Source organism: Pinus tabuliformis, chromosome J (genome assembly GCF_031772625.1).
Source record: "Pinus tabuliformis cultivar Carrire ecotype Pingquan chromosome J, CPIR1, whole genome shotgun sequence".
NCBI classification, from domain to species: Eukaryota; Viridiplantae; Streptophyta; class Pinopsida; order Pinales; family Pinaceae; genus Pinus; species Pinus tabuliformis.
Genome location: NC_142295.1, coordinates 1131551336 through 1131575865, shown reverse-complemented (window position 1 = coordinate 1131575865; position 24530 = coordinate 1131551336). Strand labels below are relative to the sequence as shown.

The 24530-nt window shown below is 39.8% G+C and overlaps 1 protein-coding gene across 1 annotated transcript in view; it reads right to left on the bottom strand.

Annotated features, from left to right (window-relative positions):
• The window catches only part of LOC149231061 (mitogen-activated protein kinase 15-like), a 62770-nt gene that overhangs the window by 27384 nt on the left and 10856 nt on the right, over window positions 1–24530 (bottom strand). Inside the window, exons 2-7 of the mRNA XM_089381527.1 lie at window positions 18783–19191; window positions 17559–17686; window positions 17328–17387; window positions 1482–1631; window positions 1145–1300; window positions 812–1023 (exon numbers count right to left, since the gene is read on the bottom strand). Of these exons, the coding sequence (XP_089237653.1) occupies window positions 812–1023; window positions 1145–1300; window positions 1482–1631; window positions 17328–17387; window positions 17559–17686; window positions 18783–19191 (1115 nt within the window). The remainder of the gene's footprint in view (window positions 1–811; window positions 1024–1144; window positions 1301–1481; window positions 1632–17327; window positions 17388–17558; window positions 17687–18782; window positions 19192–24530) is intronic.

Below are 24530 nucleotides of genomic sequence, written 5' to 3'. Positions count from 1 at the left end.
TTCTGTACCAAAATGTGACTAGTAGGAAGAGGGTGGGGGGTGAACCGCTGATCCACATTTGCTGCAACATAAATCACAAGTAATTCAGGTGCTCTGACACAAAAAACTACACATCAAATAGACCAAACCTTACAATTGCTTCAATACACAGGTGACTAATGGATTACAGGATGCCAGGCCATTTGGAAAGCCAAAGTGGTTCATAAATCCCATGTTTTAGTTTGACTAACTTTGCCATATAGCCTGGAAGTCAAGGATAGACTATATGCGGTAGGTTGGGTGGACTTTGTCTTATTTGCCAGGAGGCCAAAATGAGGCACGTAAAGAGTTGTTGTGCAGTCCATATATTTTGGGAGTGGATTGAAAAAAAATATGTTGCATTGTTTGTGGACCCTTTAAATTTCAAAAGAGTAAGCTTAGAAGATAACTCCACTATTAGATTGCACATCAGAGATCTTTGAGACATGATAGGTCTCGTCAGTATTTTTTCCTTGTGGAGGTGAAATTCCATGAAAAATTAGGCTAATTCCCATCCATTAAGGCTGAACTAGCAGAACAGGATCCAGATTACAACGGACTGATTTTACCACAAAAGATTTAGACTCTGTAGGATAGGAGCTAAAGTTGACATCTTGGCAATTAAGGCCTCTACTGAGCAAGGATGCCACTGTAGTCAATTCTGGGCATTCAAATGTACACTTAATATAAATCAAATGTATTTCTAATGTGTATTTTCCAGGGAAAAGAAAAGGAAAAAAGAATACCAAAAAAGTAAAAATCAGAAAGGGCTTATTATAATGCCAAATTATACCTTGGATACATAAAATTTGTACTGTCTGCTCCCTGAAGGTATTCTTTCAACATTTGCGGGTGATATTCTAGTATTTCTCGATAAATAAGTCCCCTCACATCCTCTTTTGTTACTCTTCGTCTCTCAAACTCAAACTCCATTTTAGAGATTGTCCTTGCTGACGGTTCTCGCTCCACATTTGCCAATCCCTTAAAATATGGGTCCGCTAAAGCCTGTCACCTTGGAGCAAAAAAAATTATTTTTCAGTTCTTTAACAAAAGGATGTAGACATCAAAAAGCACAAAACAATTCATAAATTCTTAGATCAATGGATCCCCAGCAAATCAACATTACCTCTTCTGCAGTTGGACGATCATTTGGCTCGAATGCTAATAGTCTTTCTAGTAATCTAAGAGCTAAAGGATCTGCATTTGGGAATTTCCGGGAGAATTGCATGGGTTTCTTCTTGCGCATGCTGCTCAGGTATCTTCTAGTTTTTTCATTACGAACCTACAGATTACATTTTAATACACCCATTAGTATTTTTTTGTTTATATAAATTAAACAGATCAAACAGACCAATTATGATTTTAGAAATTTACTTGTCAATCAAAAATTGCATCAACGTGAATTAGAACCTACTCATTATAACCATATATGGAAATAAATGGTGACAAGGAAGAGAACCAACCCTTGTGATGGCTTCCAGGGAAGGTGTGCCAAGCAAATCAGTTATCAAATCGAGTTGATGAACCACATTTTTGCCAGGGAAAAGTGGCTTCCCAGTCAAGATTTCAGAAAATATGCATCCAATACTCCAAATGTCAATGGCAGGAGTGTACTACAAACAAAAAAGAACATTTAGATAATCTTCATGAAAATGAAAGTTTATGTAGGATAAAAAATAACAAAGAACTTGACACAATGATCATTATATAAGAACATCCACATGTTGATTGAAAGAAGAGATATGATAAGAATGTGCTAATGCAAGTTTTCATATAATCTTTTTGTTTTTTTAAATTCAACTTATATAAAAATAGAACATACAGAGTACATAGTAGCTCACATCTATCTAAACTTTAAAGAACAGCAAGAAGGTCCATAAGAGAGATTCAGCTCCAGCGTCAACACTTAGCATCTTTCAAAGAAGACCACCTTTAGCTTTAAGTTGGCCTTTGAGATCAACATACAACAACCCACAGAAAACATCTAAATAAAGTTGAACAATTTTGAAAGATGCATTGCATCTCAATCTCCATATGGAGTCTAAAGAAAATATTCTAATACAATGCCAAACTCCTCAGAAGTGAGGTGGAGCAACCACATCACAATCTCCTAGCAGTGCATCCTTCCACAGTGGGTGTATGTAGAAGATATCACTGCACAGGGTCCAAATGAGATCCTTATAATTCTAGCACATTTGCACTTCCAAAAATATGTTGGAGAGTCTCAGTGATCCCACAGTGCAAACAGTGTGCCTCTATAAAGCCTATCTTAACAAACCTAGCTTTAAAGGGTAAACCCTAATATGCTGCCATCCAAGCAAAGACCCTCAACCCAAAGGAAACGCTACACCCCCACACTCTGTTAAGGTGCACAATCCATTTCATTTGTTAATCCATTATACCATAGAAGCAAGATTCGGTTGTATCAGCCTTTGCTGTATGAAATGTTGATAGTAGCAGAAAATTCGAAGACTTTTCTGTATGGTATGATATGATAATGTCAACGTACTTTAAATTTCATTTGATAATATAACTCGTGTTTAATCCCATGGACTTGTAAACCCAAAAACCTCAAAATGTTTATTAAAAAAAAATCTTGAATATATCTATAAATATAAAATAATGGCAAAATTTTCAAGTGAATTATTTTTCTGATTTAGTGAGAACTATGAAGCTGAAATTCTTCTAAAATTTGAACAAAATGCCTATTGTTGTGCCTTTGAGATATGTACTTCCGTATTGGAGCCATAATGGATATCTCATTACATATTTTTTTCATATTGAATTGTATTTGAATTCAAATTCGTATACAAATGTTGTTACTATGATTTGTACCCCATCTTCTATTATGTACCTCCCTGAATGAATGATTCACATGAAGAATCTAACATAGCTGGTGTGTCTTGTAGAACCAAATCGGCTGGTTATAGCAATAAAGTCCATCCCTCCAAATGGGACCATGAGTATTGTTGTTGAATTTGCATGTCTCTTCTACAAGGATGAGACTAATTTTTGTACTACAGCTCTGTCCGATCTATGTAGGCTCTTTACTCCAAAAATAGAAGACCAAGACTTCCAATCTCTCATGGACTGATCCCAAAGGTCCACCCACACAAAGAGCTCATTTTTGGCCCATCATTTTCTCTAAAAGAGAAAGAGGAGTATTGGGTCTTTGATGACCATATGGTTTGACTAGCCAAATCAAGAATCCTTATGCATCCCAAGGGCTCCCATTAAAGACAAAGTGAAATTAAGCACACTTGGGCTAGAGTAACACTGGGATGGATGACGTCCCAGAAAGTCTGAGTGTTGCATACATAATTTTATTAGGAAGATAACAAGGATATAAAAAGATAAATAAAAAAATTGTGAAGAAGATAATCAAATACGATGAAATCTTGAAAGACTATTTGTGCATGTTAGATATTAAAAATCCAAAAGATAAAATAAACTTTATTTTATGTGGATCGTTTGATCTCTTTGCAAAATTTGGTTTCCAAAATTCTTCTAAAAGAAATGTGAGATGAATTAGTTTAAAACAACTAATTTTATGTGTTTCTTGTTCTAGGCCTTGGCAAATTCAACCTTGCAATATGCGATAATGTTTGATGAACAAAAATAAAAAGGTGGGTGGATGAAGGTTTACTAAACAATTTGTGATCTACTTGGATCCCAATCAGATCCATGTTGTTAGGATTCATAGGCTGTTGTTAATATTCCACTAGACAGTTCGTCACAAGAGATCTAACAAAATTATACTTAAAAATCTAAAATCTACACTATGAGGGTTCATTTCTCTTTAGATTTTTGGATCTGTAAATTACTATTTATTGTGTATGCATGCAAATTATAATTATGTAGAAATTATAGAGCGGCAAAAATAAAAACTCACAAACCACGATTGACACGTGATATAACATGAGAAACCCTTTCGGGAGAAAACCCAGATGGAAGGTAGGTTGCTTTGCTCTCTTTCTCCAAATAGAAAATGGTCCCAAGCACAAAGAAGTGAGGTTTGTGGCCCGTGGGCTACTACAGTGCACAAATCCTCTCTGTGTGCTCTCTCCCTATCCCTCTTGGTTACTCTGCTCGTCTATGGAACAAATGCACTAGAAAATAATGGAACCCCTTTTCCTCCTAGTGACCCAATTATAACACAGCTCGATAGTCTATTAGTGGTTAGGTCTGACTCCTTCAACCCTTAACTAAAGTTAAAATATTGACACTTCTAGACTCTTCTTTATCATGATCACGTGGTTAGCCCCTTTTCGACTAATAACGGGGACCGACAGGGCATCCTCTCGAATTATGGTGGTCAATCTCGATAGATCAACTCAGGGGAAGCATAACTTTCTCATACGAGCTCTGGTTGAGGCAATTCTTGCATCGTTGGAAAGGTATCAACGTGTAGATTATGGAATCTAGGTCCATAGTAAGGTCAGGACCACAAAAAGTGTTCATTTAAGGCCTCAAAATGGATTTTGAAGTTTTTGACCCAAAATTTTCCAAACTGGGACCACCGACAAAAATGATCATGTGCATTGATTCCTCCACTTTTTCCACTCTAAAAGCATCAAGATGGATGAAAAATAATATAATGATCCAATACGGATCACACCTCCCCATTTTGGGAGGCTTTTGGTCCCCAAAAGCTTCTACTAGATGAGGTGAGGAAATTTTTCTTCACCTTCTCTTGGGTGTACCATTTAGCCTTGCCTAGAAGTTTTCCTTTCAACATAATCTCCCAAAGGTCATGTTTCCCCTATCTTGTTGTTCCGGAACTTTTGCAAAATTGTATCCTCTATCAGCGTTGTTTGAGCATCAGGTGCCAAATCCTCTATAGAAGGTAGGACCTGTTCCTTTTCCTGATCTAGCATGGAAGGCTCATAGAGTTTCATATTTTCTACATTACCAACTGAGTAAATGCGAATGTATGGGGATAGACTGAGTCTATAGGCATTCTCTCCCACATTTTCCAGTATCTCGAAGGGACCATACTGCAAAGCCTTGATTTTATTATCGGGACATTGTAGCCTCTCCTTATTTAACTATAATCATACTCTATCTCCCACGTTGAACGAATTCTACGTTCTGTATTGATCATGCCTGGCCTTGTATTTTTCCTATGACTTCAATAGTGTCTCCTTTACTTGTATATGGATTTTCCTATTATTTTCTACAAATCTTTCTTCCCTTAAGGCATCCCCTGTTGTTAATTTTCCACTGCTTTATGTTATTACAATCACTTCGCCCAATTTTTTCTTCAATTAGCAAACAAATTCAATCTTCCAATGATAAAATCAATTGTAGATAGAACAATAAATGCAGTGTACAATAGAAGACAATCAAGAGAAATAACAAGAGACATGAGATTTGGTCAAAGACCAGGGAAAAACCCCACAAGGGGGAAAACCCTTTCAAATTCTTCTTCTATTAGATTGTCATCAAATGTTCAATAGAGAGATACAATAATTCAATTCATCAACAAAAGAGTCAAAGTCAATTCTTTGACTATCCAAGAGATCAACCAACCAATATCCAATAGATGAGCCTCAAAGTCAAATCTGGTCAACAAGTCAAAGTTTGCAATTTTGCCACAGTCAACAACAATCAAAGATGCCCTAACCAGTCCACAAGTCAACTGTCAAGTTGTCTCCAAATCAGCTTGGTCAAAGGTCAAAATACTCAGCCTCCTTTGCTAGTCAAAGTCAAGTCAAATCAGTCCCAAAAGCAGCTCAGTCAAAGGAGAGAGAATTTGCAGTCAAAGCTTTTGGTCAAACTGCAGTCAAAGGTCTACGGTCAACTCCAGTCAACAACCCAAAAAAGTTTAGTTCCTCCATAGAAAAATTCGGCCTCCAAAAATCGAATTTTTGCAAGTCAAAACATGAAGTCAAACTTGGTCAACGGCTAGTCAAACTGTGCCAGTAGAAAAGTCAACGCAGATTTTAGATTTTCCCTTCTTCCCTTCACACGTATACCTTGCTTCAAACCTATACAAACCAATCACAAGAGGAGAGAGAGAAGATGTGTTGATGTGATGTCCAAATGAGGTTGCCTTGACTTGTATTTAGTATTTATATGCTTTGGAGGAGACTCAATTCGACTTTTAGGCCGACCTAAACTTTTGTGCACATGTGGGTTTTCACATTAATAATATATTTTTCCTTTACCAAATTAAATTCTTCCAATGACAAAGAGAGTCTTCTCCGGATGAGGAAGGTTGTCCAAAGGAGGGAATTTGTTCCTGAGCTACCAAATTAACACTCCCAATTTTCGACTGCATCATAAGCCCCATCTCAAATGTCTCGCCATCATTAAGTCAAAATGTCATCTCTGCTCATCTGTTGAACACTGTCGGATCTAAAGAAGAAGAATTTGACATCATAGGGGAGCTCAAGTTACCACCCTCTATCTACGGACAATAGGCAAGATACGACTAACCATGAGGTAAGGATCACACTCTATCCTATTGATCTATGATAATAGGCAGGATACCACTTACCGTAAAGGTAAGGATCACAAACTATCCTATTGTTTGTTGATCTTCCCAACTTGATCCTCAAGAGTTAGTGGTAGAACACCTGCATCCCATCACTTGGGAAAAATACCACTTACCATGAATGGCAAGGATCACAAACTATCTCAATTATGCTCACCCATCGATCAGATGGGGAGAAACAATCCCAACAAACCCAGCTTGTGGTTAGGATGCCAACTGGGCTATACTCTGTCAAGATCAATGAGAGACAACAAGTAGGATACGACTTACCATGGAAGTTAAGGATCACTGACTATCCTATTGCTCAACAATAGGCAAGATATGGCTTACTGTAGAAGGTAAGGATCATAGACTATACTATTGTCCAGAGTTCCCTCAACCCCAGAAGCTCTCAGGCTCAATTCCTCTCCCTGTGAGCTCAAACAGGGGTAAGAGCATAGCTCAGGGTTCTCGATCAACCGGGACCCTTACCCAAGAGGGTCACATCCATCAATCCAAGCTTCTCTCTAAAGATCAAGAACTTCCCTTTCGGCAAAGCCTTGGTGAGTATATCCGTTATCTACTCATCAATCGAAATGTGATGAAGTCTCACTACTCCTCTTTGCACTATATCTTGAATATAGTGATACTTGATCTCAATATTCTTGGACTTGTCATGAAACACAGGATTCTCTTCTAATCAGATCCCACAAAGCTACGGACTTCTACTTCTTACTCATCCAAGATATCATGGTAGAACCCAAACTAAAGCAGCACCCTAATGTGCTCTTCCTGTCAATAACATTTCCAGCCCAGTCAGCATTAGTGTATCCATGAAGTCTCACATCTTCGGCAGTATATCTCAGACCAAGATTAATCGTCCCATGCAAATATCTCAGCACATGCTTAGCAGAAACCCAGTGTGCATGAAGAGGCTTGGTCATGAATTGACTCAAAGTGTTAACTGCAAAACATATGGTCGGACAAGTGTTCACAAGGAATATTAATGCCCCAATCAATTGTCGATACTCAAAGGAGTTTGCCAAGTCAAGTCCAACAGCATCTCCACATAACTTCTTGAAGTTCATTTCCATCAGAGTGCTCAGGGACTTGCATTCTACCATTCCAAATCTTTCCAATAGTTTGACGACATATTTTCCTTGAGAAAGGAAAATCTCACTAGGTCTTTGTGACACTTCTAATCCCAAAAAGTAATGCATCAAAGCAAGATCCTTCATTTCAAACTCAAAGGCCAATGCCCTCTTACATTTGAGCATCAGAGGCTCACTACTTGTTAAGAATAAATTGTCAACATATAAAACCAAAATCAAAGGCATACCTTGGACCACTTTGAAGTAGAGGTTCGGGTCAACATTGCTTCTCATGAATCCAAGCTTCACCAGGTAACTATCAATATGGGCATACCAGGCTCTGGGGGCTTGCTTCAAACCATATAGTGCCTTCTTTGTCCTACAAAAATGAGTCTTCCTATCCTTCACTTCAAATCCATGAGGTTGCTCAACATATACTTCTTCTTCCCATAGTATGTCACGAGGAAATGCAATCTTCACATCCATCTAGTGAAGGGTCCATCCTTGACTGGTAGCAAGGGAAACAATCGAACGAATGGTGGTGTAGCAAGCAACAGGTGCAAATATGTCATCATAATATCCTCCCTCTTTCTAGGAGAAACCTCTAGCCATGAACCTTGCCTTATATTTCTCAATACTCCCATCAGCTCCATGCTTGATCGTGTATAGCCACTTCGAAGTTACCAGACTTTCCTTTGGGTCTCGAAACAACATCTCACACATCATTCTTCATAATAGACTTGCATTCTTTGGCCATGGCATCCCTCCAAACCTGCTGTTTCACTGCTTCATCAAAAGTGGGAGGCTCGGCCTGGATGATAGTGCTCATAGCTACAACATATCCCTGGTATCGACATGGCTTCTTGCTTTCTCTAAAGGTACCTCTGGCAACGGCATGTCTCTCAGTATACAGTAAAGTAGCACAAAGCCAAAGGTGTCTTTTCCTAGTAGGGGAGTCACTTAGAGGAGAATCCAACGGGTCCATACGCTCCATGGGATCATAAAAAATATCCTTCTCAGATTCTGGCACAGAAGGACCTTCTCATAGGTCCATCTCATCATCCTTCTTCTCAATAGGAGGAGGCAGAAGATAGTCCCCTGCTTTTCCAAGGGAAACATCTTCATCGAAAGTTACATCCCTGCTAAACTCAATTTTCCTTTGACTAGACAAATATATTCTAAAGGCTTTAGAATTTTCACAATATCCAACAAATGTACCTTTCTTTCCAGTGGCTTCCAACTTGTTCCTCTTATCCTTCGGCACATGAAAGTACATGGGGAAGCCAAATATCCTTAGATGTCCAACATCGGGCTTCACACTTGTGAACACTTCTCCGGGACTTGTAACCTAGGGCTTGATGAGGAACCTTGTTTTGAAGATAGACTGTTGTATTTGTGGCTTCTCTCCAAAGGAACTATGGCAGCTTTTGATCATGCAACATGGCTCGGGTAGCTTCCATGCTAGACCTGTTCTTTCTTTCAGCCACACCATTATGGTTGGGATTATATGCTACAATGGTCTCTTTCTTGATTCTACCCTCCTTGCAAATGTAAATGAACTCATTTGAGGGATATTCTCCACCATTGTCGAACCTGAAAACTTTGATTTTCTTCCCTATTTGATTCTCTATCAATGCCTTGAAATCCTTGAACATATCAAATGCTTCGTCCTTATGCTTCAAATAGAATATCCATGTTTTCCTAGAGAAGTCATCAATAAAGATTATATAATAGAGGTAGCCACCAAGGGAGTGCACAGGCATGGGTCCACATAGGTCAGAGTGGATGAGTTGTAGAATATCATTAGTCTTGCTTTTGTTGGAGGGGAATGGTCCCCTTGTCTTCTTTCCACTAGCACACCCCGGACATACACCATCATGACTAGATTGAACATCAGGCATCCCAGAAACCAACTTTCTTACTTTAGGCAGGGCTTCATAATGTAGATGTGCCAACCTTTGGTGCCATAGCTCACTTTGATGATTGATATCATGGACCATAGCTCGCAGTGGTCTTCCATTGACTCTATAGAGTCCTTCAATTCTAGATCCCAAGGTGAAAGCATCCCTCATGTGAGATTCCATAGGCTAAGTGAGGACCTTTCCTCTTATGAAGGCAACTCTCATTCCTTTGTCTTCCAAAGCAGATATAGATACCAAATTCTTCTTTAATCCCAGAACATACATAACATCATGAAGAACAACAAATTCCCCAGAGTCCAAATGAAATTTAATAGAACCAAAGCCCTTCATAGGATGAGTGGAATTGTCTCCAAGGATGATATTTAGATTTATCTCCCTCTCAACCAGATTTTAGAGGACTTCCTAATACCCAGAGAAATGTCTAGAAGCCCCACTATCTACCAACCAACTATCACAAAAATCTGGACGAGAAGAACTAGAAAGAGAAATAATAAGAATATTTTCAGATTGATTAGCAGCAACATTACTTTCATACAGTTCCTTGATCTCTTTTGCATACAATAGTCTTCTTCATGATCATCAAGAGCATCTCTTCTTCTTCTATCATCACCCCTTCTTCTATGATGAACCACACTTGTTGGTTCTAAATGCATAGGCCAAAAATTTCTCTTATGTGATTTCTACCGAAAGACTTTGCTTAATTCATTATGGATCACAGAAGTCTAAATACAAAGACATTAAAACCTATTGTTGTTGAAGCCACTAAAGTTGTTGTAATTGGACTTTGGAGCATCTCTCTTTTTCAGATAGTCTCGAGCATAGAGACCATGCTTGTGACAATTGTAGCATTCAATATTCCTTAATCTTCCATTTGACTCTTTTGATTCAAGGGCAGGCTTTCTTGAACCAGATGGTTTCCCTCTTCATTTTCTCTTCTTGTTTTGTGCAGCAAATGCAGAGGGCTCTCCTTCTTCATGCTTTTGAATTCTCCCTTTTGATATCATCCTGATTTCTTCTTGAGTACACTTGCCAACAAGCTCATCAAATGTTGGGAACTTGTCATTGTTGCTAATAGTAGTAATGAAGGTTTCCCAGATAGGAGGAAGACCTTGAAGAGTGACCAACACCAACTCTCTATCAGATATAGGCTTACCAACAGTCTACAATTGATCCCTTAGTTGGGATATATTCATGATATAGGATTGCACAGATTCACCCTAGTTCATTTTCATGTCCTTGAGTTGATTCTTTAAGGAGAGGATGTGATTCAATTTTTGACCTCATACATCCCAACCAATGTATCAAAGATATCCTTAGACTTCTTCAATTTTCCAACATAAGTAAACAAATGATCTTTCAATGAATCAATGAGAATTTTCTTCGCTTGTCTTCACCTTGGCGCTAATACCATGTTAATTTTCCACTGTTCTAGGCTATTAAAATCACTTAGCCCAATCTTTTCTTCAATTAGCAATCAAATTCAATCTTCTAATGATAAATAGCAATTGTAGATAGAACAGTAAATGCAATTTACAATACAAGACAATGAAGAGCAATAACAAGAGACACAAGATTTGGTCATACCAGGGAAAAACCCCACAAGGGGAAAACCCTTTCAAATTCTTGTTTTATTAGATGGTCATCAAATGTTCGGCAAAGAGATACAATAACTAAATTCATCAACAAAAGAGTCAAAGTCAATTCTTTGACTATCCAAGAGATCAACCAACTAATATCCAATAGATGAGCCTCAAAGTAAAATCTGGTCAACAAGTCAAAGTCTACAATACTACCACAATAAAAGATGCCCTAACCAGCCTAGAAGTCAACAGTGAAACTGTCTCCAAATCAGCTCGGTCAAAGGTCAAAATACTCGGCCTCCTTTGTTGGTCAAAGTCAAGTCAAAACAATCCCAAAAGCAACTCAATCAAAGTAGAGAGAATCTGCAGTCAAAGGTCTGCGGTCAACTCCAGTCAAACAAGCCAGAAAAGTTTAGTTCCTCCACAGAAAAATTTGGCCTCCAAAATCATTTTTTTGCGAGTCAAAGCAAGTCAAAACATGAAGTCAAACTATCCTAGTAGAAAAGTCAATGCAAATTTCAGATTTTCCCTTCTTTCCTTTGCACATGTGAGCTCAACTACCTTGCTTCAGGACTTGTACAAACCAATCACAAGAGGAGAGAGAGAGAGAGAGAAGATGTGTTGATGTGATGTCCAAATGAGGTTGCCTTGATTTGTATTTATATGCGTTGGAGGAGACCCAATTTAACTTTTAGGTTGACCTGAAATTTTATGCACATGTGGGTTTTCACATTAAAAATATATTTATCCTTGACCAAATTAAATTCTTCCAAGGGCAAAGAGAGTCTTCTCTTGATGAGGAAGGTTGTCCAAAGGAGGGAATTTGTCCCCAAGCTATGAAATTAACACCTGTAAGAACCTCCCTCACTCCTCCTTGCTGCCCATATGCAATATCCAAAGGTGAAGGTGGCAAATATCTAAAATAAGTTTCAAATGGGGACTTACCAGTAGAAGTGTGGACTACTATGTTATAAGAGTGATGTATATATACCAGATTTTCAACCCAGGTCTTTGAATTCTTCTGGTTGCAACCCCTCAAAAGTTGCACCAAAGTCCTATTGACTACTTTTGTCTGCCCATCTTCTCCCACAATGTAGTCCAAAATGCACTGAGAAATTTTGTGTCCTCGTCTGAAACAATGCTGCTTGGTATCCCAAAGTGCACCCAAACCCATCCAAAGAATAAATTTGCTACTTATTTCTTGTTGATGGCCTCTTTACAAGACATCAGAATACACATCTTGCTAAACCTGTCAACTACCACGAACAAGTAGTCATGTCCCTTCCCGGTTGTTGGTAAACCTCCCACAAAGTCCATGGAAATGCTATCCCAAAGACGGTTGGGTACAAGTAAGGGATGATATAACCCTTTTTTCGATTATGAGGCTTGTTGGTACAACAAAGCATGCATTCTCTTATGAACCTAGCCACCTATTCTTGCATCTTGGGCCAATACACACACCTCTGCAAGTTGATCACTGTCTTCCTTACACCAAAGTTCCCTGCAAACTTGGAGGTGTGAGCCTCTCTAGTTAGCTGCAATCTCTCTCACCTTTCGAAAGACATAACTTATCCAGCTTGTACAGTAACCCATCTTGGATATTGTAGTCAACCGTGTTGTCACCATCGTGCACATGACTCTAGCTCTGCAACTGTTGAAACACCTCCTTGAAGTCCTCATCCTCTGAATATGCCTCTCTGTATGCATCATGGATGAATGGCTCCATGTGCATCAAAGTTCCCAAAGCTGTGATCTTTGATGTGGGTGGCCTTGAAATCATGTCGACCAACTTGTTTGTGCTTCCCTTCTTGTACTTGATCACTAAATGAAATTGTTGCAGAAACCCCATCCACTTGTAATGCATTGTTTGTTGTATCTTACTCTGGGCCTACAGGTACTGTAGTGGCTAGTGATATGTGTGGATTACTGTCTCCTTTCCCATGAGATAGTGTTTCCACTTCTTCATAGCTTCCACCACTGCATAGAGCTCCTTGTTGTAAGAAAGATATTTAAGAACTGCCCCATGAAATACTTCAAAATGGTACCATACAAGCCTTCCTCCCTGCATCAAGACCGCTCCCATAGCATACCCACTTGCATCTATCACTAATTTGAAGGGTCATTGCAAGTTCAGTAGTGCCAGAACTAGTGCTTGAATTGTCTTCTTCTTTAGCACCTCAAAGGCCCTCTACAAACCCTTTCCTCACTGAAAACTCTTGCCACTTGTTGTTATGGTGTGGAGTGGTGCTGCCACTACTGAAAATGAGATTATGAATTTCCTTAGGTACTATACTGCCCCAACAAAACTCCTAATGTTAGAAACATTAGTAGGCACCAGCCATTTCATGATGCCCTCCATCTTGGAAGGATCTATCTTTAGGTCTCCACCTATCACATACCCCAGATACACCAAAAACTATTGTACAAACTCACACTTATTGAACTTTGCTAGCAAATGGTGCTTCTTTAATGTCTCCAACACCTGCATCAAATGTGAGACATGCTCCTCCCATGTAGCACTATATACCAATATATCATCCAAATAGACAATAACAAATGAATCTATAAAAGGGCGCAATATATCATTCATTAACCTCATAAACGTAGTTGGTGCATTGCATAGGACGAATGGCATGACTAACCACTCATACAGACCTTGTCTTGTTTTGAAGGCAATCTTCCAAGTATCTTCTTCTCTAACTTGAGCCTGGTGATATCCAGACTTTAAGTCCATCTTGGTGAAGTATTTCGCTTGTTGCAACTAATCCATCAAATCATCTATTATGGGCACCTGTTCTTGAGCGTAATTTTGCTCAATGCCCTGTAATATATACACATTCGCCAAGTCCCATCTTTCTTTAGCACAATGATGATGGGTGACCCACATGGTGATGTACTTGGTCGAATGACACCCTATTCTAGTATTTGTTGCAACTATTTATTCCCCTCGCTTCTATAATGAACTACATGTACAACCCAATGTTTGGTAATGGGGATTTTGGAAATAGCTAGATCTCATGCTCCACTTCCCTCTTGGGTGGTAGCTCTTTAGGCTCCTGGAACACATCCTTGTATGCCCGTAGCAACTCTTCTAGTTGTTATTTTTTTTCTTAGTACACCCTCCAGGGATGCCTTTGCTCTCACTGACTCTTCTATAGACTTATTTTCTCTTAAAAATAGTAAAACATCTTGCTAGAACTAATCAGTTTCTTAGCTTGGTTGGCACTCACTAGCAAAATTTTCAACTTGCCTTTGTATGTGTTGATGGTGAATGATTTTCCATGCTTCTTTGTCTTTTCCCTTCATGTCTGCATAACTCCCTGTAGATGAAGAGGCCATTTGGCGAGGTGGTGAATTGAAGGAATATACTTATTTGATGAACTAAAGAGGAACAAAGAGATCCACAGATCAAGTTTGTAGATAGCAGGACGCCACGTGTCGTTGGATGAAAGTGACAGTGTGGTGGGAAACAATTTTAAAAGTTCAAGCCAGGAAATGACGACGCGCGTGTGAATAGCAGGCTGAGAGTTTTCAAGCTAAATAAGCTTGAATTTAGCAACAGAAGAGGTTGTTTCACCTTAAGAATGAAATCATAAGGCTAGCTCTACAAATTTACAGGGATCTTTTGCTCAGGAGATAAACTTTCTTTAAAAGAGTGCGTGTTTCTTCCAAGGTGAAGCTAGGGTTTAATTTTGGGCCAAATTTCTTGTAAATTCTGCAACATATAAAACTTGACATGAAGAATTTATGTGAAGGAGCGGTTTACAAGTTTATTTTGTGAGATTTGGACTTGACTTTACCAAATTTGGAAAAACTTAAAGACTATAAGCACGCAAGAGTTGAACTGGACGACAATGGTGGAAAATGCCAAAAATAGGCCCCTGTACTACCTTTATACCGGTCAACTCATGACACGTAAGGATTTTCTTGGCGGAAAAATTTGGATGATGTCATGTTGATATTAGCAAGATGTGGGGCCAGCCATGTGGCAAGCTGATTGTGCATGATGACTAGGCAGACGTGGCAAGTCAAATGATAGGTACCTAGATGACAAGTGGAGCTGACTAGGAAAGAAGTGATTGGATATGGCGTGAAATGGTGGTACTCATGGTCAGCAGATGTGGAGGCCCATGTGGTGACCTTCCGCATGGTTGAGAAACCAGTTTTTGAAACTCTAGAGGGCGTGTGAAGTGCACAAGGAGGCGACACGTAGCACTCATCGCACCTCTCCATGGTGTTATCATTCGTGCATCTTTGCCAAGTAAGGTTCCCACGACCGTTGGATTATGTGCCTCCATCAGCATACGATCTGCCGACATGCAGGTTGGTCCAGCCCTCTGTGACGTCACGTTGTCATCAACAAGAAGTGGGATTGGCCACGTGGATAGTGACTGGACAAGCGGAGTGGGTGCGTGGCAAATGACTATTTGTGTGACTCAGTAGGTAACTAGGCAGCAAGGTGCGACACACGTGACATGATGACGTGGTGGCTGACGTAAGGAGGAGGCCACATGGCAGCGTTTCACACAACCCAGCGCTTGATGTTATAAATTCGCAGAGGCGTGCAAAGGGAATGAGGGGCTGACACGTAGCCCTGTCCGCACCCCACCGTCGAGTATCTGTCGGGCAACTTCACGGGGCAAAGGACTATACATTGTCAGATGATGGGGTCTCCCAACCATTGGATCTGGCGCCATGTGCATTCCAAAGGTTGGTGCCTCTGATGCCTCAGTGTGGCGTGCCCGTTCCGTGCCTGTGGCTTGGCACCTATGGACTGTGGTGTGGCATGTTGTGATGACGCGTGCCAACAATGATGGAACAATCCCAGCACAATGGTGCCTCCAGCGACGATGCTTGGTAGGTCTAAGGACTGTGGTGTGGCACATTGTGACGACGCATGCCAACAATGATGGAACAATCCCAGCACAATGGTGCCTCCAGGGACAATGCTTGGTAGGTCTAATTCAACACCTCCTCTGCTTTTTGAGTTGTATTGGACTAGGGCTCCGGGGCTTATGCCTTCGGGCCAAATTTTGCAAAGGGTGTTATGTTTCAATGTCAACACCTGGAATGATCAGATTGATTACCTCATGATTCCCTATTGATCTATCATATCAGAGCAACAAATAACAACCTAAGTTCTAGAGCACACTAGACAACAAGATGGTGAAACCCGAAGTTTCTCCTCAATGTCCCCCTCTAAGAGACCTCCTGATACTATTAAGACCAATTCAGAGGTGTCAATGTATACATCTTAGCACACTTCCTCAAAGAATTAGAGAGATCCAAATGGATCCAGAGTAAATAACGCCCCACCCATAAAAGTACCTCTTGGATCCAGAGGACCAACCAAAGATCCATTCAGAGATTCCTTCTTTTGAGCTCGGATGCTAGGAGTATCCCTTACTTGTACAAATCCCCCCTTCCCACCCAAATCACGCAACCATAATCCTCGATGGTTCCAGAAGACTCCAATAGCAAGAAAATGCCCAGCTCACTCCTCTTTCCCTTGACCATCAAACTTAGGAGACTTTGACATCATTAACCCTAGCATCCAATCTCCCTCTCTCACTCTCTCTCTTGACATGTTCTTGGGTTGAGTGTCCACCTTGTCAGTGTTGGACAAACTCACTTAGTGTTTTGTATCACAATACCTTTGTCACAATTCTATACATATGTTCTAATGATATACTTTTGTAGGTTTCCTTCTTTGTATTATTTTTGGCATTTTCTAGTTGCGTTGGCACTCCCACATTGTATTCATACTGATTCAAGGTTGAAGTCTTCAGTCACATTGACCTACTTTTGTGATCATTTGTCAGACATTAATAAAATTATTTTATCTCATCTTACTTCTCCAACTTGCCACCTAAATTTATTCCATCATCTGTGATAAGAACTATGGAAATTCTGAAAAGGGTTCCTTCGGTAACAGACTTCAGTCCAACATATGAAATCTAATAGCATGCAGTCACTAACTAGTCAACATGCCTATTCACCAAGACAGACAATCTTTTGTCTTGAATGAGACATTAGAAACACCAAGGAACTCTGATGCAATACCCATTGAAGCGTCAACATGCCCCCCCTGAGCTTTCAATTCTAAAACAGGGCGTAGAAGTGATAGTCAAAGACATTTGAATTTCATAGCAGTAAGAAAGCACCCAAAAGGGTGATACCAACACATATATTGGAATTGAATATGTATAAAAACAAGGTAAATCATTAGAATCCAAACCTTGGAGAAAAAGGATCCACACAACTCGGGAGCCCTATACCATCTTGTGGCAACATAATCCTGCCAAGCAGAAATACTTTTCCTTTTAGAAGAAAATGAAACTGGAAAATACCAAATCAGTTTTTGAAGGCAGCAAGCTAACAGCAACCCTTATGCGTATAATAAAAATTGAGCTTATTGTAGGCAGGTGCAAAATGTATAATCTTAAAAAGTATAATCAAAAGGCCATACCGTCCAGAAGATTGCCGTGGGTGTATCATTAAAGGCTACTCGTGCTAAGCCAAAATCGCAAATTTTGAGTACACAGTCAGCATTTGCTAGGACATTCTTTGGTTTCAGGTCCCGATGAAAAACATTTGCTACACAATGATTAATTCAAATGGATTAGAAAAGATTTCATATATTTTGATTTGGCCATGGAAATGACACAAAAATAAGTGTCAAGGTCCACAAACAACTATTTATACTAGCACGGACTAATTTTTTCAGAGGTCTACTATTCTGCATCATGTTGTGAGGGGTATAAAACCGTAGAATGTAAAAACCTAATGGAAATCCCTTGCATAACTTATATAGTAAGAACAAACATAGAAATAACTTACCATACCCTTTAATGCCCTTAAATTTTGGGCTTTTAATACCTTTATTTTTTGTGTGCCATGTGGCGCTTCATAGTGTAGCAATGATCTAGGGGAGTTCTGATCAATATTTTATGGCATTTAACGCCTTTGACTCATGACTGTGATGGCTACCATAAAGGCCTTTTGTTTTGTAAAAATTGCTGTTTCTGTACATATTGATATATTAATAGTAAAAAGGAAGCTTTTTTACAAAAAAGCATGGAAGAGCTTACCATACATAGAGTTCAAATAGTTATAAACATATGAAGAAGAAACAATGGTGCTAATGTGCAGAATGAAAAATCTTCAAGATGTCAGTGACGACTGAGCAGTTATCAAATTGAAATTAAAACCAAGAAAATGGATAAACAAAGTAGAAGTAGCACAACCTTACCACCCAAAGTTATCCTTTAATTAGCCTTTGAGAACAAAGGTGTTAAGTTGAAAGATCGATCAGATGCTAGAAAAAAAAAGGAATGAAACTAAGAACTTACAGAGAAATTTATATTTGCATTTATCTCCCAAGTAAACAAGGACAAAGGAAAGTAAAAACAGATTGCAGAAATAAACCTTCCCACAAACTCGATATTTTTAACAATGAACATATGAAAGGACAAATTCAAGGGAGAAGTAGGCATAACAATTTCTACAAGCATTTTGATGGAAAAAACAATAATTGGATTCATATCTGAGATTCCAATCTTGTATGTCCACACAAATGTTAGGGAGCAATAACCACCTCAGGTTCTATCAACTGTATCAGATTATATATTCCTAAAGTGTTCTAAGCTTGAACTGGTCAATGACAAAAGAATATGCAATAGCTAGCCGTTACCTGTGTGAATGTATTTCAAAGCTCGAAGAAGCTGGTATAAGAAAAATTGATAATGTTCTGGTGTCAAGTCGTCATTAACCTTTATCACCTGGTGTAAGTCAGACTCCATAAGTTCAAATACTACATAAATATCTCTGAATTCCCTTCTTGAGGGTGGTAACATAATATGCTTGATTTCAACAATATCAGGATGCTTTAGAAGCCTGAGAAGTTTGATCTCACGAAGGATTCGGGTTGCATCAGACAGATGTTCAAAAATATCATTTATCTTCTTTATCGCAACTTTTTCCCCAGTCAAGGTATCAACTGCAGAGCACACAACACCATAACTCCCTTTACCTATAACTTCCTGTATTTTATAGCGATTAGCTTCTCCATATTCTGTAAAAAAATCCACTTCTGTAGAATTCTGCAATCAAAACCATTGCATAGCAATCAATTCCAAACTCTATGAATTGTCTTGCAAGAGACTTGTACAATAAGTAATATAATTCAGAAAAATAAGTGCCAAAACATATTTGGGTGCAATACAGTCACATATTTGAAGCAATTTAAACAGAAGTGGAAGAAAATGGTGAATAGGTGAGCACATCACTGGTAAGATGTGAGACCAGATTTTTGTCATTTGATGAATGCCAAAAGAAGCAAAAGAAAGAAAAGATTGAAAAAATAAAAATAAAAGATATTTGGTGTAGGTTTCATAAACTGTCTTGACACATTTGTTAGAGCTCCAGATACAGTTGCTAGCAATGCTGCAATCAAGAAAGGTTGTGTGGTGTTATAGGCACTAATCAAGTCTTCTCGCTGATTTATTTGATCCCAATTGGGCTATCCTTAAACAAGATAAATCACCAAACGAGTGGACATCTCTTTTGGTGTAGATGTCCCTCTCAATAAGATGTGGATTGCGTTTTAGAAAAGATTGAGGGAAAAAACCTTGGACGGTATAATCGCAAATTACAATCTTCCTATTGCTGGTAAAATCACAGTGGCATCTAGCATATTGGAGGGTGAGCATGTATACTACTGTTGGTTTCCATCTTATGTGATCACAAACTATGCATTGAAACTATGAGAAGGTTCCACTTTAGCAAAGAGATTGACTTCCAAGGCCTCACACTAGTCACTTGGGAAGACTATTTTGCCTAAACATAAAGATGGCCTGGGATTAGTAGATCTTCAAGTACAAAGCAAAGTGTTGTCAACCAAATGAGAGAACGGATGCATTTCTGGCAATGAATCACATAGAATTCTGGTTATCATGAGAAAAAACTAGCTAGGCATAAAATTGGTATTAAGGGCCCTTTAAGCTGCATGACATTATCATGTGTCCACAAGATTTTAATATAGCAAGAATTCATAATCTTGAATGAATTAGGATACGTTGGCAATGTGTTGTGTGCCTAAACACAACTATTTTTTTTATAAAACCATAGGTAAATGAGCTACCTTGCTTATAAGCTCATAATTATGTAATGTAACATGCTAAAGTTCTGGTCCTTGGTCTTTGGGGTATATTGATGTATCAATGTACAAGGCCAACTATGTTAAACAATCCTAATTACTAATTAGTATTAATAGGGGCTAATTACCCAATAAAAGTAGCTTGGGCCACAAGTCAGGGATTCACTATCTTTATATATATAAGCGTTTTCCCCCTCTCTTGTATCCATTTTTCTATTTATCAATCAAATTATATCCCCCTCTCAATTCCATTTTCAAGAAGTTCTCCCTGAACCAATCCAGATTTGCAGGTGCAGTCCACTCACGGAAGGGTAGGTGCCCCCAACAATTATGCTTATGTGCATGTGGCAAACATTTTCTATCTTTCATCCTTTATTTTAAGCTTCATCTCTGTTGTTGCAGCTTTATTTCAACAAATATCTACAGCTATTTTCAGTTCAAATTTGCATTTGCAGTATTAGTGTCCCATTTCTGCATTCAGGCACAGTATAGGTCGTAACAGACCAATTAATCTACGGAAAGTAGGCATAAAAGGTCATGTATTACAGACACCATAACTTTTGACAACGAGCTCAAATTGAAGTCAAAATAGTGTCATTTGAAAGAGAATGTTCGTGGCTTAAATATGATATATGATACGATATTACTTCTAAGTTCTGAGAAACATCTATAAAGTTACGACCTGTCAAGATAGACCCTCCAGAACTGTCATTTTTGCTGGCTGAAGTAATAATGTAACTTGTTGGAGGCATATTGAGAAGGCAGGTGCAAGAAGGGACTCTATGACCCAGGAGGAAGTTGGAACCATTAAACTTTCATTTTCATGGAACCTACAATTAGCCTAACCAAGCTGAAGCCTATGCCCTGTTCCCAGGTCTAAAACTCGCCTCATATTTCAACATCCCTAATCTCACCACTGTAGGAGACTATAAAAATAAAATCCGACACCTTCAGCTGGGTACTCTCCTCTTTGAGAGCAAACCAAGCTCAATCTTCCATTGTATAATTTCTCCCCTTTCTCAGTTCCTTCTTGTCTCCTTTCATGTTCTCCATTTCAACAATTCTCTCATGGTTCATCAAGCCAACCTTGCTTTTCAAGGCAAAATGGGGGACCTCTTTGTCAATGGTTATTGTTCCACCCTCATAATTCCATGATAGTCTCCCCTCTTACCACTCAGTAGTTCCATTATCCTTACATAGAATCAGTTCATCATACATTATGCAGGCTCATGCCACACCCACTACCTCCTTGTATCATCTTACCACGCTCTAGCGTACATTATATTCACCTCCCACACTCTTCCCAGCCTTGAGGAGGGATTTTGTAATATTACAAATAGAAATTTACATTGATAACAAAGACATGCAATAATTTCAACATAGAAATTTACTCTGTAAACAAAAATTCTGCTCGGAACACCAAATTGGCCAATTTTTATTAATTATAATTGCTTGAGTACAACAGAAGATGGAAGGAGTGCACCTGGGCTTGCACAAGGCAAGCTACAAACCTTAGGTGATCAATACAAAAGTTCCCAACTGTTGTAGAAATGTTGCTCTCCAGAAAACTACGCTCGCCCTATGTTTCTACACTGTTGGATGACTTCAGACCCTGATTTTCCCCCTCGAAACTGCCCAAAAAATTCTATAAAATTAGGGGTGGACTCCTTGCCAAAAACCCAGAAAAACCAAGAAGGGGTTTTTCCTAGTTTTGACCCTCCAAATTCAGCTTCCCACAGCTTGGACCTCATCCAAAACCAAAAATCTACGCCTGTAGCTGAGTCTGTCATTTCCTGCTCCCAAAATGCTATAAATCCCCTCCAAATAAGCCTCCAACCAAAATCCCAGCAACCCAACTCCTCAATCCTCCGGCCAAGACTCTCTCTGGACAACCCACACCAATCACTGTGTAGTCCTATAGGTGATGACGCAGTCTTTGAGCAAAAACATTCGCTCTGAATGTTATGCTCTCTCTCCTGCTGAAGATTCAATCCTCTAGGCTAGAAATTGGTCAAGAGACACTCCGGCAACACTTCACACCCAATCCCCAACACCTCTGCTCCTCCAAGACTGTGTGGTCTTCTCTACTGCGTCCCTGCTAAACCAGAACAGCGTGATTTCCTGTAGGATATGTCTACCCCGGTCTCAAAATAAAAATAAAAACCTTCCTAGGGTGGCACTTGAGGTCCACCGAAGAAAGGGTGAGCTTCACTCCTTGGGAAGCTCTTGTGCTAAGCAGCACGTTGTGGCTCAACTTAACAACCAAAGCAACAATGAGTTTTCAAATTGTCAAAAGGCCCCAAATGATGCTTTTCTTCTCCTATTTATGCTTACTGGCCTTGAGTCTCATGTGGGTCCCATCTCTAATTTCGACCTCACTTAGGAAAATCAAATTGCTTACCATGGGGTGTGTATTATTTGTGGGTAAGTGGCCCCCACATTCCACTAAGATGCTCATCGACCCACTTTTCCTAAGTTTTCTTCACCAAAAATTGCCTTAGACCAAAAATAACAAAATTGTTCCTCTCACCTTGGGAAAATTATTAGGAAGGGACATTATAGTCCTCCCCTCCTGGATGTTGCTTGTCCCCAAGCAACTGCAAAGCTGGATGCTACAAAATTTGTTCACTCTCCCACACAGCATCCTCCTCCGACAAATCCTTCCATTTGACCAAATGCTCCCTGATCACCCTATTCCTCAAGCTCCTCTTTTGGGTCTCCAATATCAACTCTAGTGTCAAAACCAAATTCCCCTCATCATCTAAGGGAGGCAACTCAGTCTTGTAACCTACTGCCCCAACACCTTTTTCAGGCATGAGACATGGAACACGTTGTGGATCCTGCTCTCTGAAGGTGGCTCCAACTCATAAGCCACCTCTCCAAACCTCCTGACCACCTTATACGACCCATAACACCGGGGTCGAAGTCTTTCTACTCCCTTCTACTTAAGTGAAGACCGTCTATATTGTTGCAAGCGTAGGTAGACCATGTCCCCTACCTCAAACTGTCTCTCCACCCTGTGCTTATCAGCATACATCTTTTGCTAATTTTGAGCCACCTGCAAGTTGTTCTTAAGAGCTTAGAGAATCTCTTGGCTCTCTTGAACTATCTCCAAACATCATGTCAGAAAAAGAGAGTGCATCATATCTATAAAGTGCTCGAAAAAGAGACATACCGATCGACATGTGATAAGTGGTGTTGTAGCAGAATTCTTCTGGATGAAGCCACATGACCCACGCTCTCTACTGACCCATCACATAGTTGCATAGGTACCCCTCCAACCACTTGTTCACGATCTCGGTTTGCCCATCTGTCTAAGGGTGATAGCTAGTGCTGGGTGTAAGCTTTGTCCCCACCAATCGGAACAACTCCTGCCAGAAAGCCCCCATAAAACTACTAGACCTCCCAAAAGAATAAATCGTCCACCTGGGAGGTGGAAGATCTCGATGAGATGGCGAAGAAATGGGCAAACTTGGTCAGTCTGTCGACCACCACATAAATGCAATCTCACTCCTACGCAACTGGGAGCCTCATGATAAATTCCATGGACACACTCTCCCACTTCCTCTCTGGAATGGGAAGTGACTATAATAAACCGGTGGGATGTGACAGCTCCACCTTGTTCCTCTGACAGTCTACGCACTCTTGCACGTGCCTCAACACGTCTCCCTTGAGCCCCCACCATGAGAATCTCTCTCTAATAGCACGATATGTCTTGAGGAAGCTCGGGTGTCCTGCTACGGGGAATCATGGGCTGCCTGCATAATCCTCTCCTTAAGCTAAGATCCTGGCACCAAATATATTCGTCTTTGCAGTAGATCACGTCATCCATCACCCAGAATCTGTCATCCCTGTGCATGCCGTCCAAAATCTCGTGAGCTTGCCTGTATTTGGAGTACTCAATCAAGAGTTGAGCCTTCTAGTCATGAGTAACATCCGTCAAAGATAATGCTACGGATCTTCGGGAGAGTGCATTTGCTACCACGTTGTGGTTCCCCTTGACGTACTCAATCTCAAAATCATAGGCTTGGATCTTTCTGACCCATTTCTACTTCCGCTCCTCCAATGACTACTGCTCCAAGAAGAATCTAAGACTGTTGTGGTCAATCTTCACTTTGAAATGGTTGCCCACTAGATACTTCCGGAACTTGGCGAGTGTTGTGGGGAAAAATGCCTATGCAGGACGATCCTATCCACCTAAGGTGTGACAGTGCCTTAGCAACAAACAGAGACAGCTATTCTAGTATTCTTCCTTTATGAATTAAGAATGAAGAGAGATGGATG